Below are 13976 nucleotides of genomic sequence, written 5' to 3' on the forward strand. Positions count from 1 at the left end.
CCTGTGGTCATCTGCTCCTGATGGATGAAGTCAGTCTGGGGACTCATGTTGCCTGAACATTGTACTACCATATCTGTTGTCATTGTCCCCTGTTTTCTACCAGATCAGTCCTGTTCCCTTAAGGAATGATCTGTCCCACAGCACCCAAGGACACCTGCCTCTGTGGGTCCCTTGGGAGCTGTGTCCATACTACCGCTCCTGGTGCTTCTGTCTGGCACCAGCACTTCACAGCCTGGGTAATGCCCCAGGCACACACATACACCACCAAGGGGAGAACCAGCCCCCCAAACCCTGAAAAGACGATAGTGAAAACACAGAAGTATTGCCTGAGCCACCTGCAGTGCGCCATAGAGAACAACTTCAAACAGCACATGCCAAAAACCATCACTGCAGAGGATGCTGGAAATCTTTCTAAAACGAGCTTCAGGCTTTGCAGGTCCCATGCTCAACAGAACCCAGATCTACAGAAGGGGCATCCCACAGACACCACGGCCACGTCTGCAGAGAGCAACCCCAGGCACAGGACCCTACTGCCAAAAGCAACACCCTGGTACCAGGTTGCACACTGCAGAGAGCAGCCCTCCTGCACAGGGAGACATGCTGCAAAGGCAATTGCTGCTTTACCAAGATCCAGCCTGCAGAAGAGGTCCTTGTGGCTCCAGCATCTGCAGTGACACAGCACAAAACCCCATGCAGCACCAAGATTGGGTTCTGGGGAAAGCATGCAGCATCTGCCGATCACACTGCCCACGGCAGCGGGATCCAACACGTGCATGCTCTGATCTACTGAGACCCCACCACCCAAAACCACAGCACCAGTATTTGCTACAGCAGAGAGCAGCCTGCCCCATGAATGAAGATCTCGTGCCCCCAAGTCCTGCTTGCAGCACACTGACCCATGTCGCAGCCCTGAAACATTCAGCAAGAAACGTGTCTGCAGCACTGAGCTCCAACTTGACAGAAACATCCCCCTACCCTGATTTGGCAGAAAACCCCCTTTCTCCCCTCTTCCACCCACAGAATTAAGATCCAGACCAGAGGAGATCATTCCTCCATGGACCCCACATCTCTTCCTCCTAGAGTCATTCCCTGCCCATACTGATCCCAGCTGCCCAAGCATTGCCCAGGAGAGCATGGGTTGGCAGGGACCAAATTGGTGCCAGGCACCAGGATGGTGCCTAAACAGCCTGAACAAACTGGGAGCCAGTGCCTGAGCCCGTGCCCTGGCTAGTTTTCTAGGAGACATGTAGCCCTCACATCTGAATCATGCAGGAGAGTCCAAGCAGTCCTGTGCCACATGCCTCAAAGATTTAGTGACAGTCTGAACAAAGTTACCATGCTGCCCTTTTCCACATGCTCCCACCTTTTCCAGCTCTCCCCAGCAGGTCCTCTGCTCCCTCCAGCAGGACCCTTCCCCAAATACCTCTTGAAAAGGGGTCCTGTCTTCCAGATGTTGGTGTTGCCCACACAGCCCCGCGGTGGGTCTGTGATATTCTCCTTCTCAAACAAGTCGTGCACGGCCTGGGCCACCACCGCGACAGCGTCGCTGATGTGGGCTGACTCGTTCTTCCCGTTGATGAGCTGCAAACCGATCACTCCTGCCGTGAGCAGAGGGGAGAAGGCATGTCAGCAGAGTACACCGCTTGCTCTGGCATTACTCCCATGCGCAGGGCTTGGGGGCCAGCAAGCACATGGTTATGGGGCTGAGGACCCCTCAGATCTAGCTGGGGAGTTGTCTGAGCTTCAGGCAGGGGCAGGCAGGGCAAGCAGCTACAGCAGCGCTGGGCTGGCACTGTCCTGCCTGCTCGATGGGGACTGGATACAGCCACGTGGACTGCTGATATGATACCCCGTGCTCCATCCCCATCCTCTTTCCCAAGCCTTTTCCCCAGGTGATGGCGAGTTGGATTTGGGGCATGGCGGCGTGGCCAAGACTGCTGCCTCCCCATGCAGTCGAAGAGAGTGGGGAGCAACGTGTGGGAACCTCCACTCACTTGGGACCACCACGGCATCGCATTCCCCCAGCCCAAGGGGTCCCTGGGAGGGCAGATGCCGCTCGCCCCAGCTCCAAGCAGGCTCCTCCAAGCCCGGCCGACAGCGGGACGGGTGCCTCCGGCGGGTGCCTACCATCAGGGGCATAACGCAGAGCATTGCCCGATATCTCCCGTTCCCCCACCAGCCACACGTAGCCGGAGCCCGTCATATTGAGCATGGCTGCTGATCTGTACACCGTGGCCGCATCATCCTCACTGCAACGAGAAGAAGGGAACGGCAATTTGGCTCCAGGTGCCGGATGGCCCCTTTTCTCCTGTATTGGACCTCAAGGGGGTGGCAGAGCCAGGGAAAACACAACCCCAGGCAGCCCTCCTCTGATAAGTGGTTCTCCTGGGCAATGGCTAATTCCTTGATGGAATGGGAACCTTTCTTTCAGCTTCATCTAATCCCGCAGCACCCAGCACTGCTAAGCATCTGCGCATCCGGCCCATTCCTTATTGCTCACCGTCTATAGGCATGGGGGCAATACGACTCCCCTCCTTCACAGGTGGATCAGGATACATCATCAGTAACTATTGCTGCTTCTGCAGCTGCTAACAATTTGCAGGACAAGCAGACATCTCAGCCATGCTCATTGCAAGCTCCCTGGCCAGCAGTAAGCACAACACAGCATCCACCACCTGCCTGGGACATGGGGCTTTATGTGGGTCTTCTCCCACGCTCCTGAAAGGACAACATGCCCCAAATCTGCACTGACTCCAGTGCTGGGCAGCGTTGCAAAGGGGAGAGTGAGGAAATCAGAGCAGGGAGGGGAAGGGATGGCTCTGCCTTACCTGGCAGAAAGGATGATGACACGAGCCTCCAGCTCCTTAGCCTCCAGCAGCAGTGACGTCACGTTTTTGGTTCCAGGGTCAAACTGAAGCACTTTCTCAGCCTGTGGTTAGTGTGAGCAAAGCTGGTTAGTGCGTGAGCCCCAGGACTGCTTGTGAGAGCCATGCTATCTAGAAAAGGGTCAAGAGAATTCATTAAACTGCACAAAAGTCTGCTAAATAAGGTTGGTTATAGCTACTTTTTTCCTTTTTCTTTTCTTTTCTTTCTTTTCTTTCTTTCCTTCCTTCCTTTCTCTTTTAAGGTTTTGTCTTTTTGGTTTTTTTTGCACTGTGCATGCAAACTGAAGTCAATCAAGACCCAAAAAGAGGCGTGCATTGTACAGGAAAGAGAAAAAGGCTTTGAAATGCAATTGAAAACTCAAACGAGTGTTGTTTTTCAAAAACATGGGAAATGAAAAAAACATATTGCACAGGGTTAACCTTTGGGAGTAAAAGTGAGCAACTTACACCAAGGAACCGTTTCCTTTGGGGAGGAAAGGGGGTTGGTTCAACTTTTCAAAAAAAAAAAAAACTTGCAAGTTAATTACTGGTTCACATGCATGTTTCAAAAAGAAATCCTTCCAGGGTCAGCTGGCTAGGTTTCCATTCTCAAGTCCAAACCAAACTATCTCAACATAAAAACGTGCTACCAAGAAACATAGTCATGGATCTTTTTTTTTCTTTCTTTTCTTTTCTTTTTTTTCTCTTTCTCTTTTTTTTTTCTTTTTTATTTTTCTGGTGGCTGTGGCTATTTTTCATTTGCTAGTTAGGTTGGTGGGCGGCGTGCATTTCCATGCATATATACCTTGGGTCCTCGCTTGTTGTCATAGGAAAGTTGGTCGAGGTTTTCATAGTTCCTTTTTTTACTCTGATGAATAATGTGCACAGAGAAAATATGTAGACACAGAAGAATATTATAAACAGTTGAAAATGACGTGTAGTAAAGCAATCCAACATCCACCTCCTCCTCCACTGTTTGCTAAAGGGTCTCTATAACGCTGGAGCTCGCAAAAACCACTATCAGGAGAGAGTGCCTCAGCTCTCACAGGAGCATCAGGGTGCAAAGCCGTATCGGTTAGAGCAAGCCTGAGTGTCACAGCTGTTGCGATGCAGTTGCGTTTCCCTTGTGGGACTGGGGAATTCTTCAGCAAGAAGAATTCAGAAACAATCTACGCATCTCTAAGGGCCTAAGTAGTGGGATTTCCATGGAATTACTGTGGAAGTAAAGGACAAAATGTTGTGTACGGAAAGTGCTGGATAAACGCAAATTGTTACAGTTAACAGTATTAGCATTACTACCACCACTATTATCATTACAATCCTGTTCACCCTAAGAGAGTTCACAGCAAATGAGGTGTCTCAGCTGAACTTCTCACCTTCTGCAAGGAGGGAGCAGCTTTTTGGAGCTCTGTTGCTGTCCAAAAGAGAAAGAAAAAGCTCTCTACGTCCCATGTTGGCTCAAAGCGTGGCAATATGAAGCAATGGTGATCATGGGATGACATTGCAGCTTTTTACCTGGCGCTTGGGGAGGGCCAAGAGCACCTCGTGGCTCTGCGGCACACGGATGGCCCTAGGAGCTGCAGCTGCCAGAGACGACGGTGCCCATAACCTGGCCCTACGCGTGGCTAGTGGGGTTCACTGTTTGGTGGTCTCTGTGCTGCTGGCCGGAGCATCACACCGGGACTAGAGGCAGGTGGCTCAGCATGCACTGACCCTGCAGATAACGGTCTGGAGCAGAGAGCCTACTCCCCACCTCATCTCCCGCCTGAGCCACTTCTGCTGCTCAGCCCCAAAGGAGCCAGGGGCATGAAACCTACTTCTGGAGCTTTCCTCTCCTCCAGGCAGTGTGCCGAGGGCTGATGGCCTCTGCTCTCAGAAGCCTTGACCCTGCAGCAGCATGCACAGAGCCCCGTGGATCTTCCTGGGAGCAGCCCCTGCGGTCACGCCAATAACATCAACCTGATAGTGCCTGCAGGATAGTGCTTGGCAGGTTTTGGTGGGACATAGTCTGACCTCTTCCTCTCGGCCCCGTCCCACCCCAGCTGGGCATCCCTGATCTCTGTGTATGGGGTGTGGGACATGGCTCTATTCTGATCTCCATTTCGCAGCATCTTATGGCAGTGGCGACTGATCCTTGCCAGGAACCTGACCCTTTGCACCCCAGTAATGCAAGGGTTCATGTTCCCAGGTTGTTCCTTAGGCAGCCAGGTTTTATCTCTGCATCTCTCTTTCCAAATTGAATAGCTTGTCTCTTCCTGAGCGCTCAGATCAGTCTTTGGCAGGACATTTTGCCAGGTGTCCTTTTGGTGCAGCTGTGTGATCTTTCCTCTCTTCTCCTTGGACACACCCTGGCAGGTTTTTCATTGCTCAAAGAAGTTTGGTCCTTGTAAAGAAAAGTATCTGAGGAGGCAAAATCTGCTCGGAGCCCATATCTGTCTTCACTTCTGACGACATCCACGGCAGGGATTTCTGCAATGGCTTCTTAGAGTCTGCTCAGATCGCAGTGAGACCTGGAGTAACAACTGCCTCCAAGGAGAGCAGAGCCGCAGCAGTAGGACAGCATGAATATTTTCCAATGAAGAGACATTGGCCACTTTTCCTCAGGCACCATCAATTTAGCTGGAAACTTGGTCATCCACCTTGCAGCCTCCAGCCATGAATCACCTCGTGTGCCTGGGATGTGCTGGCGCCTCAACCCAAGCTAGTGAGCAAAGTGAAGCAGTCTCGGGTGCAGCAAAGCTGGACCTGATGGCACCTGATCGCCTCTGTGTCCTCCTGTCCCCACCTCTATTGCCAGAACTAGACCACTAATGTTTCCTTTCTTTCCACTTTTTCCGTGTGATCCTGCAGTACTTCCCGGCTCCTCAGCCCATGCAGAGACCCGCAAATTCAAAATTCACTTTCTACCATGTTCTCCAGCATTCATTCAAAAAATTACCACTTTCATCAACACCACTGTCCCAGAGGAAGAGAGTCAGCACACCAGGGACCTGCCACCTCTGACTTGGACAAACTCCGATTTTCACAGCGTCACAGCGTTTCCCCTGAACCCGAGCAGTGTTGGTGCAGTGGTGGGCCTGCCCAGATGAATGAGCAGAGTTGTACTGGGATGAAACAGTAGCTCCAGGCTGAGAGTTACTGCAGGCAGACCTAAGACAAGGCTAGCACGTGGGGTGCACCCGGGCTGGCCAGCCTGGACTGAGTGTTGGGCTCCGAATACCGGCTTGAAGTGCATATCCACGCAGTGGTGCCTGAGTGACACCCAGCGCTGGCACAGACTCCAGGGGACAAGCCATGCTTAGATGCAAGAGCTCAGGTCGTCAGATGAGCCTCTGACCCAGCCCCAGGTCCTTGGGGCTGTGATCCAAGCCTTGAAGAGGTCAAGAGCAGGTCTCCTGTCTGCTCCCTCCCCATGGCTCAGGCTGGCCTTGGGGAGGTTGGGAAGGGGTCCAGGGTACCACTTCACAGCATGAAGGGAGTCAGCACACCAGTAATTAGAAGAGCAATTAGCAGAAGAGATTGAGGAAGAGGGGAAAGCCCTGATGGGGGTTATCTACCTTCCAGACCAGTCAGACCAGCCAGTTTGACCAGAGCAAGCTCCTCAACGAAAAAGAAACAAGATGCTGTGGCACATCCCAAAGGGAAGAGAAGATGACCTACCATCACAGAGCACATGCCCCAGTCTGGAGGATGGCCAGGGCATTTGCAGTAGCCCAGCGGCTGCCAGGAGGCACCAAGACGTGTCACAGATGCAGTGCAAATGTGGGGCAGATCTGAGGACAGACCCTTTCTCCCCCGTCTTTCAACCCCCAGATCTCAAACGCTTTCCTGTAGGATGGGCATTCTGAAGAAGAAATACACCCTGTGCCTGGGAGCATTGCACAGAGAGAGCAGGGAGTGGAGGCATGAAAGGGAGCAGCAAAAGGGGATGCACCGGATCTGCAGGAAAACAGAAGTTGGAAATCAAAAGATGCAAGGAAGGGGATGGGAACAACCTTTCCACAGCTCTCCATGGGTAAGGGACATTGTGCTGGGAAGAGGCTTTGGCGAGAAATACTGGCTCACTGTCACCCAGCGGGAAGCTGCCTTTGGAGGCAGGAGGATCCCACCATGGTTGGTGGTACATCAGTGTCTCACGATGGCCCAGGATGCAACAAGGATGAAACTTCTTGGAAACCACTGCCAAAAACAAAAGCTTGTTGGTCAGTGTGGCTTGTGCCAGCCCGCACCCCTGCACCAGTTGTTCCTCCAGTGGTTTGACAAGAGGTGACGAAGAGCAGTGGCAGGCTGCTCTTGCTGATCTCTCAGCTCAGCTGCCAAGTGCAAGAAGTGTCTACAGCCACATGTCCTCAACAGCCAATTGCCAAATGTCCAGTGGCTGCTGGTGGGGCTAGAGAAGAGCAGGTTGTGGTCCCTGCCCGTGACCCAGAAGGGAGCAGCCAGGAGCAGGTGACCGTCCTGATGCTGCTGGAGACTTGGAGATGGGCTTGGACTCTGCCCACCCGAAGGGGACCTCACCCTGCCCCTGGAAAGAGGACGTGCTGGGACTTCACCCCGCAGGGCAGGAGGTGGTTCCTTGCCTTCCAGACAGGCACCTGCCTTTGAAGCACTGCAGCTGAAGAGCTCCCTGTGTTCTCCTTCCCTGCTTGGCTTGAACGCTTGCTCAGTCCTTTTACTCAATGGCAGCAGGTCTATGGTAGTCCTTCTGAATTTCTAGCAGGCTTGGGGACCTCCCCTGCCTCCCTCCCTGCTCCCCTGCGTGGCCCTGAGTGCAGGTGCAGTGCACCTCCTCGATAAAGCTGCTCCTGCCAGCCACAACCGCCCTCTCGTAACAGCATGGGGGTGTCAGGAAAGCAGCATTTGGCATGTGCTTCAATGGAGATGGGAACGGGGCGTCAGCCTGCAGCCGCAGAGCCGACAGCTTTATAGAGAGGGTGCATTACACCTCTGTGCATCAATGCGCCGGCTGCCCTTGCCCCTCCTAAGCCACTAAGGTGAGCTCTGGTTAGCCAATTCAGAAGCTGCTTTTCGGGGTTGGTTTGGCACTGCTGGGTCTGCCTGGCCCCTGGGTGGCTGTAATGGGGCAGGTGCTTCCCTAAGCTGAGCGACTGGTCCTCTCCTTAGGTGGGAATCTTGGGCGAGGCATTTGCAGAGCTCCAGGTTATCCTTCCCTTCATTTTGTAGTCGATTTACATGTAGGAGATTTTGACCATGGCAAAGCAAGTGAAATGAATAAAGTACAAAGTTCTGTCAGGTACTAGTCAGACACTGTTGATGCTTTAAGCATGTTAGCCATGTTACAATGGAAAGAAAAGGTGTTTTACATACAGAAATCTACATACATACAACAGCCCGAGACTTCTAGTTTTGTTGTTGTTGCTTAAACAAAGCTACAAGACAATGTTCAGGAACTGACCTTGGACTCTCTCTCCTCCAAGAGGGTCTCCAGCTTCTTTTGTGCAGCACGACCTTCGTGGTCGTCACTGACTATCAGAATGACGTGATTCCAGTTGAAGACTCTCATCATCTCAAACCAGACATTGGCCTGGTGAGAGTATGGTGGGACTGTGCGCAAAAAGGACAGGTGGATGCTCTGCAAGGAAGAACAAGAGCTAAACATAGACTGGTTGGGTTGTTGGCCAGGGTGCGTCTCGGGGACCGGGCAGGTTTGCACGGTCAGGGCTGGGATCGCAAGGCCAAAAAGGCAGAGCAGCAATTTTTGGTAGACCTCTGAGTTGCATGCCTTAAGCTAGCCTCTGGGACCTGCGCTCCTTTCGTCTGGCTGAGAAGCAAACCCTGGCTGCAATTTCGTACGTGTCTGTGGCTAATCCAGTGCACGGCAGAGAGGGGTTTTTGCTTTGTGGTCTGTAAACACGTGGTGAAGAAAAGCCTGTCCAGCAATGAACTGTCAGCAACATCCAGTGCAAATATAGCCTTTCCTCTTGACTCTTTTTAAAATATTACTGAGCGAAGGACATCAAAAAGAAAAAGAATACCCTTCAGAGAGCAACAAGGAGCAGTTGCAGGTACACACAGGTATATATTAGTTATTTGTCATGAGAGAAGTTCAGAAAAGCAGTTTTATAATATGCTGTTTGGCTGTTTCTAGGTCAGCTTGTTCTGCAGCAGCACACAGGAGGAGGCAGCTCTGGACTCATGCCCCGGCTAACCTATCTGATTTTGTTAAAGACATCATTATGTCTTTGATGAGCAATAGCAATTCCAGCCTAATTAAGTACAGCACTCTTTGGGGAGCAATTGGACCAAAAGCTGTAGCTGACAGAGAGGTTTCAAAAAATACAGCTTTTCCAAAAGGCCCTAGAGTAAAATACTAAAAAATGAAAGTGCTTGTGCTCAGCATGGATGTTACTGGACAAACCATCTACGTGCTGGAGGGAACAGGAGAGGACAAAAAGGAAAGCACCATAGTATTTCTTTTTTAAGGCTGAGACAGTCCTCTGGACCAAACAGGGCTTGTCCAGACCTGCTTATCCAGGGACCCGACCCAGCGTGGGTCAGAAATGCCCTGAATTGGCCAAAGTAATTCACTCTGGAAGAGAAAGGTTGTCATGTCCACCATGGACCCACGCAGAAGGAATGGGCAGACCAGATAATGCCTTTTCCTCACACTCAATACGGTGATAAAGTCAAACTGAACCATGCAACGTATAGAAAATACTGCAAAACCCCTGTCACGGTCAGGTCTCTGCAGTGGGACAGCATGTCTGTTCTGCTGCCCTGGCCCAAAACACAGAAATGAAGGAGGCAGCGGCACAAATACCAAAGCACTGAAAACATTTCCTAATTACTGAAGACCGAGAAGAACTGTGGATGTTTAATCAAAGGAGGAAACAAACCAGGAGAGCCGTAACAAGCGTCTCAGAGCTGCAGTTTTGTATGACTGATACAAACATTCTCGATTACATGAAGAACAGGAGAAATGCAGCTCACCCCACAAGCCCACTACTAATCAACAGGATCGGGAAGAAGCCCCGTAGGGACAAACAAGGAAGGACAACTATGGTCTCCACACCAACACCATGCTCAAGCTCTCTTTGGAGTCATCAGAGATGCCCAGGTATTTCCAGGTCCAGCTCTGCAGCTTGGGCCAGGGGCACACAAGATGGATGTGAGCATTTTTCATTGCTTTAAGGAAATGCATGGAAATGGAACATGGAAATGGGAAAAAACCCAGGAGATAAATTAAAAAAGAACAGAATAGCTAATAGTGAAAAGAAATTATCAGGAAAATACAGTTAAAAAATAAAAAATCTAACTGAAAATTATTTCAATCCCTTTTTGAAATGAAAACTTCATTGAAATTTCAATATATTGCATCAAACTGTTTTCTAATTTCCCAAATAGCTTGCAAAAAATGCTGTGTAAACTGATTGTGGCTTTCTTAAGTGTTGTAAATTCATATCATTAGGTTCAGATGAACAAATTTTATTGCAGACTTGTTGGCCAACAACTTGGTTTAACAGTTCAGGCAAATTTACTTTCTGAGGTTGTGTCAAAAGGGTCATAGACTTGCTATGATGGTATCCCAGCTCTCGGATTACAAAATTGTAATTTTTAAGTAGATAGCAAAGAAAAACTAGTTGCAAATGCTGAGTCTAGATTTCAGGATGAGGATGATAGTCTGTACTCAGCTTTTGAAGCTCCTGGGACTCCTTAACTTCTCTGCAGGGCCCGAAAATTGGCAGAAAAATGAAAGTAAAGTCCCCCAAAGGTTAACAAGTCCAACTTGTGATGTGCAGAGGCAGTTGGGAATCAGGTTTTGTGTGGTTTGATAACCCATATCACAGCATATGCAGTGACAGGTCTCTGGCAAATCCCTCTGAACCCAGCACAGAGTTTTCCTGGCCATGGGCATGGGCACATGGGGCTGTACTGCAAAGTATGTGGGTGCAATGATTTTTGCATCATAGTAAGTGCTTTTTTAGGCAAATAACTGTTAGAAAGACATGTTTTGTTTTTTTTTTAACACAGCCTCTGTGAGATAACTGTCACTCATTTCAGCTGCACCACTCATCACACTGTCCCTGAAGTACTGCTACAACTGCTTTAATGCTGAGCTGTCACAGGTCATAACCCGCTCCCCTCAGATCAGGCACACAGCAAAAATGCTCCTCATTACAAATCAGCAGTTCACCTTGTAAGATGTTTTGCAGGATTCACATCATTTGCTCTCCTCCGAGCATGCCTGCTGCCTGCCGGGAGGGCTGGGATGTGAGCGTAGGAATCGCTCAGCAGACCCGAGCCGAGGAGCAGCTTTCTGCAATATCCTCCTATCTGCCACCAAAACCTGACTGCTCAGCCCTGTGCTTCCTCACTTAATTCTATTTCTGCAAAAAGTAAGTAAATACAGGTTGGGACTGAATCCAGGCTTCCACGTAGATTCAGCTCAGCAAAACCCCATGGGGCTGGAGCCTAAATGCACTGGGAGTGAGTGTGGTTATGAGGCTGGGGACATGTGCTGGGTCCAATCTCTTATGAACTGCAAATTATTAGTGGTACAGACGTCATTGACATGAGCATGTATGAAGAGGATCTGAATTTGAGTAGAGCACGTGTGTGTGTGTGTAAGCATGTGTGCAAGCAAGGACTCTGTGTACACATAAATGTGAGCATATACACGCAGAAAGCACGTGTGTGCATGTACCTACGTAGGGAACGTGCTTGGGTGCTTGAATAGCTGTGCACAAAGAGTCTGCACGTGGCCATGCCACGCCTGGGGGAGGGTGCACGTGTGCGTGCCTATTGATGGAGTTTGTGTGCATAGGGGACGTGCACATGTATAGGGAGTGTGCAGGCATGGCTGTGGGACCACCAGACAGTGCAAGTGTGTCCATATGAGGACCACATACAGGTCCATGAGTGAAAGGATTGCTAACTTCTTTACCTCTGCCTGCCTAAGGGCTCATCACAGCTCACGCTCCATGCCTGGTAGAGTAATTTTTCCTACAGGCTTGAGGAAATGATGTGCTTTTGTTTCATTACCTATGGAAATAATGTGGTCAGCCCCCCTTTTAGCAATACGCCCCAAAACTGAGCTCTCTGGGCAGTTTCAAGGAGATTGTCAGAGACCCCAATATATAAGTTTGTGATAATTTAGCAAAAAACATCAGCTGGGTACAGAAATGAAGCCTTGGCCAGTGTCTCCATGGAAGGAGCCTGGGCTGCTCTGCCCCCCTGCTCTGTTCAGGCAGCACATGTGTCGCTGAGCCCCACCAGAAAGCAGCCTGCCCACTGCCCTGCGTGATAGCTGCAGACATGGGAGGGAGCTGGGATAACTCTGCAATAGCTTAGATGTGTGCTGGGAGGGATTTTAGAGGGCCCAGACATATGGGGAGCTCAGGCATAAATGCAACGTCTGCCTTTCCCCTGCAGTGCCTGGAGGAAAGGACTTGTTAACCTCTGGGGAATGGCCCAGCACCACAGCAGTGGAGTGGTGGGGCTGCTCTGTCCTCCTCCCAGCTTGAATCCTGAGAGCCTGTGAAGAGCTCTCCTCCACTGGGATGAGTGGGCTCCATCACTGCCATCAGCACAGGCTTCAGCACGCAGAGCCCCTCATCTGCTCTGATGCACTGCAGGTCACGCCAGCTGACGGCTGTGCTGCTCGGCGGTGGTAGAGAAACCCATTCTGGGGCAAACGTCTCTACGTTACGTTAACCAGCCTCTCCAGTCACTCCTTGCAGGTGCCAGTGAAGGAGTCCTGACCCTGACCTCGGTCGAAGGGAATCACTTTTCTCCCCACTTCCAGTGCAGCTTCCCACGCTGACTAACACCATTTCTGCTGAGCATCGGTTGCCAGTGAGACCAGTAATAAAGAAAAATGCCCCTCTCGGTCAGCAGTAACACCTGGGAGGGCATGGAGTGGTTATACTGAGACAAGGAACCAGAGGGAAAAGCCATCCCCAGGCCCAGGCTGGAGAGAGAGACAGAAAGAGAGAGACAGACCTCATTTCAACTACCAGGACCAGGTGCTGGACCTTGAAATGGCTCTCCAAGTGCAGAATGATTAAACTCCATATTCCATCACTTTTAGCAGCAGAGCAGGTCTCAGCTAAGAGCCACCCCTGATCCTCCACTGCACTGCCTCTCTGATGGGGGGATGGTGTGGGGCTCAGCACCTCGGGGCACCCAGCATGTCCCTTCATCCCCATCATGTAGGCGTGATCCCACATGGTGGTGATGAACGGCACCAGACCTTCCCAGCTCTCAAGCTGTGCATTTCCCCATGAGCTTCGCTCTCACGCTCTCAGTGTCATTTCACATTTCTCCTCTTGTCAAGGTGTCAATGTCATCTCGTCTTTTTGGCTGAGATGTAAAGGAGATATAAATACCCCCAATGACACATGGGAAACAGAAGCTCTAAAGCAATAGTCCAGCCTGTTCGTTCAGGGGGCCCAGCACGAGAAGGTCAGAGCATGATTTTCGCGATGCTCAGTCCACGAAGGGCTCTCCGTAGTGATGGGCACCACAGCCATGGGGACCGCTCTGCTGCCTTTACCATGAGACCCTCCTCTCTCCTCCTGCAGTTCCCTGCGCACCTCCCACTCACTCAGAGGTGACTGGGACTTCAGACACCCCCTCACCATGCAAGCAGGACTGTGCTGAATGACGTGAAGATCTTGGTGAAGAAACAGGTAATCATTTCATCAGATGTACGCACAAGGAGGCCAAACAAAGGCTGCCAAGCCAGAGTGCTCAGCTTGATAGCTGCAGTACCATTTCTAGAACAAATAGTTCTTTGAACAATGGGAGCAATAAAGCTTGCTTCCCTTGGGTATCTTTGTTGAAAGACTGGCTACAGCTCATGGACTGCTGTGCTCAACTGGAGATGCTCCAAGAGCTTCAAAAGGCACTGGGCAAACCTCTCTGTGCTGAGGCCCACGCCTTTCTGCTCCTTGGCAGCTTAGCCTTGGGAGGACCATAATTAACTTTGAGACTTCAACCCCCTGTGAAATTTAGCTAAAATTGGCTGATGCCTTCAAAACCAATCAGGGCCATACATACAAAGTGATCTTACAAGCTTGTTTCCATAGAAACTAAGCTGAAAGATATAATTTCCTGAATTAAAAAACAAAACAACAAAAAAAAAAAAGC

The 13976-nt window shown here is 50.6% G+C and overlaps 1 protein-coding gene across 5 annotated transcripts in view; it reads right to left on the minus strand.

The window, feature by feature from the left end:
- GRIN1 (glutamate ionotropic receptor NMDA type subunit 1) overlaps positions 1 to 13976 on the minus strand; it is a 38707-nt gene that overhangs the window by 18804 nt on the left and 5927 nt on the right. For 3 of the 5 annotated variants that reach the window (XM_059828761.1, XM_059828759.1, XM_059828756.1), the window contains exons 3-6: positions 8281 to 8457; positions 2829 to 2929; positions 2128 to 2249; positions 1424 to 1598 (exon numbers count right to left, since the gene is read on the minus strand). In XM_059828761.1, coding sequence (XP_059684744.1) covers positions 1424 to 1598; positions 2128 to 2249; positions 2829 to 2929; positions 8281 to 8457 — 575 coding nt within the window. Of the gene's footprint in view, positions 1 to 1423; positions 1599 to 2127; positions 2250 to 2828; positions 2930 to 3669; positions 3733 to 8280; positions 8458 to 13976 lie in introns of all 5 variants that reach the window. The other 2 variants (XM_059828760.1, XM_059828757.1) reach the window with 1 other exon arrangement.

Source organism: Gavia stellata, chromosome 24, assembly GCF_030936135.1.
Source record: "Gavia stellata isolate bGavSte3 chromosome 24, bGavSte3.hap2, whole genome shotgun sequence".
In the NCBI taxonomy this organism is placed as follows: domain Eukaryota; kingdom Metazoa; phylum Chordata; class Aves; order Gaviiformes; family Gaviidae; genus Gavia; species Gavia stellata.